Here is a 1,864-nt window from a genome sequence, read left to right on the forward strand (position 1 = left end):
CGCCGGCGGCGAGCTCAGGATGACTCCCAGCGGAGAGCCCTCCCAGCCGAAGAGGGGAGCGGTGGCAAGAAGGACGAAGCGGCTGGTGGCGGCAGCTCCCAGGACCACGGCGGGAGGAAGCACAAGGGGGAGCTTCCACCCTCCTCGGGCCAGCGCAGAAGCGGCGCCAAGCGAGGCAGCCGATCTGGCCAGCGGGGCCAGCCCAGCAGTGGGGAAGAGGACAGTGATGACGCTTCGTCCCGTCGGCCACGCCACAAGTCTCCATCCCAGTACAGTGAGGAGGAGGAGGAGGAGGAGGAGGAGGAGGACTCGGGCAGCGAGCAGTCCCGGAGCCGCTCCCGCTCGGGCCGGCGCCATTCCTCACGGCGCTCCTCCCGGCGCTCTTACTCAAGTAGCTCGGAGGCCTCTTCAGACCGGAGCTGCTATAGTCGACAGCACAGCTACTCCGATGACAGCTACAGTGACTACAGTGACCGATCACGAAGGCACTCCAAGCGATCCCACGACTCGGACGACTCAGACTATGCCAGCTCCAAGCACCGGTCCAAACGGCACAAATACTCCTCCTCCGATGACGACTACAGCCTCAGCGGCAGCCGGTCCCACAGCCGGTCCCGGAGCCACACCAGAGAGCGCTCACGGTCCCGCGGCCGCAGCCGCAGCAGCAGTTGCAGTCGCAGCAGGAGCAAGCGGAGAAGCCGCAGCACCACGGCCCACAGCTGGCAGCGGAGCCGGAGCTACAGCCGGGACCGCAGCCGCAGCACCAGGAGCCCCTCTCAGAGGTCGGGCTCCAGGAAGGGGTCGTGGGGTCACGAGAGCCCCGAGGAAAGGCGCTCTGGGCGCCGGGACTTCATTCGCTCCAAGATCTACCGCTCCCAGTCCCCCCACTATTTCCGATCCGGCCGGGGAGAAGGTCCTGGGAAGAAAGACGATGGCGGAGGCGATGACAGTAAGGGCCCACCCTCCCAGAACAGCAACGCTAGCGTGGGGCGGGGCTCAGAAGGTGACTGCAGCCCTGAAGACAAGAACTCAGTCACCGCCAAGCTGCTGCTGGAGAAGATCCAGTCCAGGCGTGGGGAGGGGAGGCCCAGTGTGAGTGAGGAGCCGCAGGCTGCCCCGAAGAAAGCCGGACTCAAGCTCAAGGACCCCCCCCAAGGCTACTTTGGGCCCAAGCTACCCCCTTCTCTTGGCAATAAGCCTGTCCTTCCACTGATAGGGAAGCTTCCAGCCACTCGAAAGCCCAACAAGAAGTGTGAAGAGTCTGGCTTGGAAAGGGGAGAAGAGCAAGAACAGTCGGAGACGGAAGAGGGGCCACCAGGGAGCAGTGACGGCCCCTTTGGGCATCAGCTCCCCTCAGAAGAAGCAGCTGACCCCTTGTCAGACCCACCCCCAGAAGAGCCAAAGTCTGAGGAGGCTACTGCTGAGCACCCTGTGGCGCCGCTAGGCACCCCAGCACACTCTGACTGCTACCCTGGGGACCCAGCCATCGCCCATAACTACCTCCCTGACCCCAGTGATGGGGACACCCTCGAGTCCCTGGACAGCGGTAGCCAGCCAGGCCCTGTGGAGTCCAGCCTGCTGCCTATGGCCCCAGACCTGGAGCCCTTCCCCAGCTACGCGCCTCCCAGCGGGGAGCCTAGCATCGAGTCGACAGATGGGGCTGAGGATGCATCCCTGGCCCCTCTGGAGAGCCAGCCCATCACCTTCACCCCTGAGGAGATGGAGAAGTACAGCAAGCTCCAGCAGGCCGCTCAGCAGCACATCCAGCAGCAGCTGCTGGCCAAGCAGGTGAAGGCCTTCCCAGCCTCAGCGGCCCTGGCACCAGCCACACCGGCCCTGCAGCCCATCCACATTCAGCAGCCGG

At 65.0% G+C, this 1,864-nt stretch overlaps 1 protein-coding gene across 1 annotated transcript in view; it reads left to right on the plus strand.

The window, feature by feature from the left end:
• GPATCH8 (G-patch domain containing 8) overlaps positions 1–1,864 on the plus strand; it is a 100,690-nt gene that overhangs the window by 96,165 nt on the left and 2,661 nt on the right. Inside the window, 2 exon segments of the mRNA XM_021718493.1 lie at positions 1–1,862; position 1,864. The exon segment at positions 1–1,862 is cut by the window's left edge and continues 1 nt beyond it; the exon segment at position 1,864 is cut by the window's right edge and continues 2,661 nt beyond it. Of these exon segments, the coding sequence (XP_021574168.1) occupies positions 1–1,862; position 1,864 (1,863 nt within the window).

This window comes from Carlito syrichta, unplaced genomic scaffold (genome assembly GCF_000164805.1).
Source record: "Carlito syrichta isolate Samal-C Ts95f unplaced genomic scaffold, Tarsius_syrichta-2.0.1 Scaffold312243, whole genome shotgun sequence".
NCBI classification, from domain to species: Eukaryota; Metazoa; Chordata; class Mammalia; order Primates; family Tarsiidae; genus Carlito; species Carlito syrichta.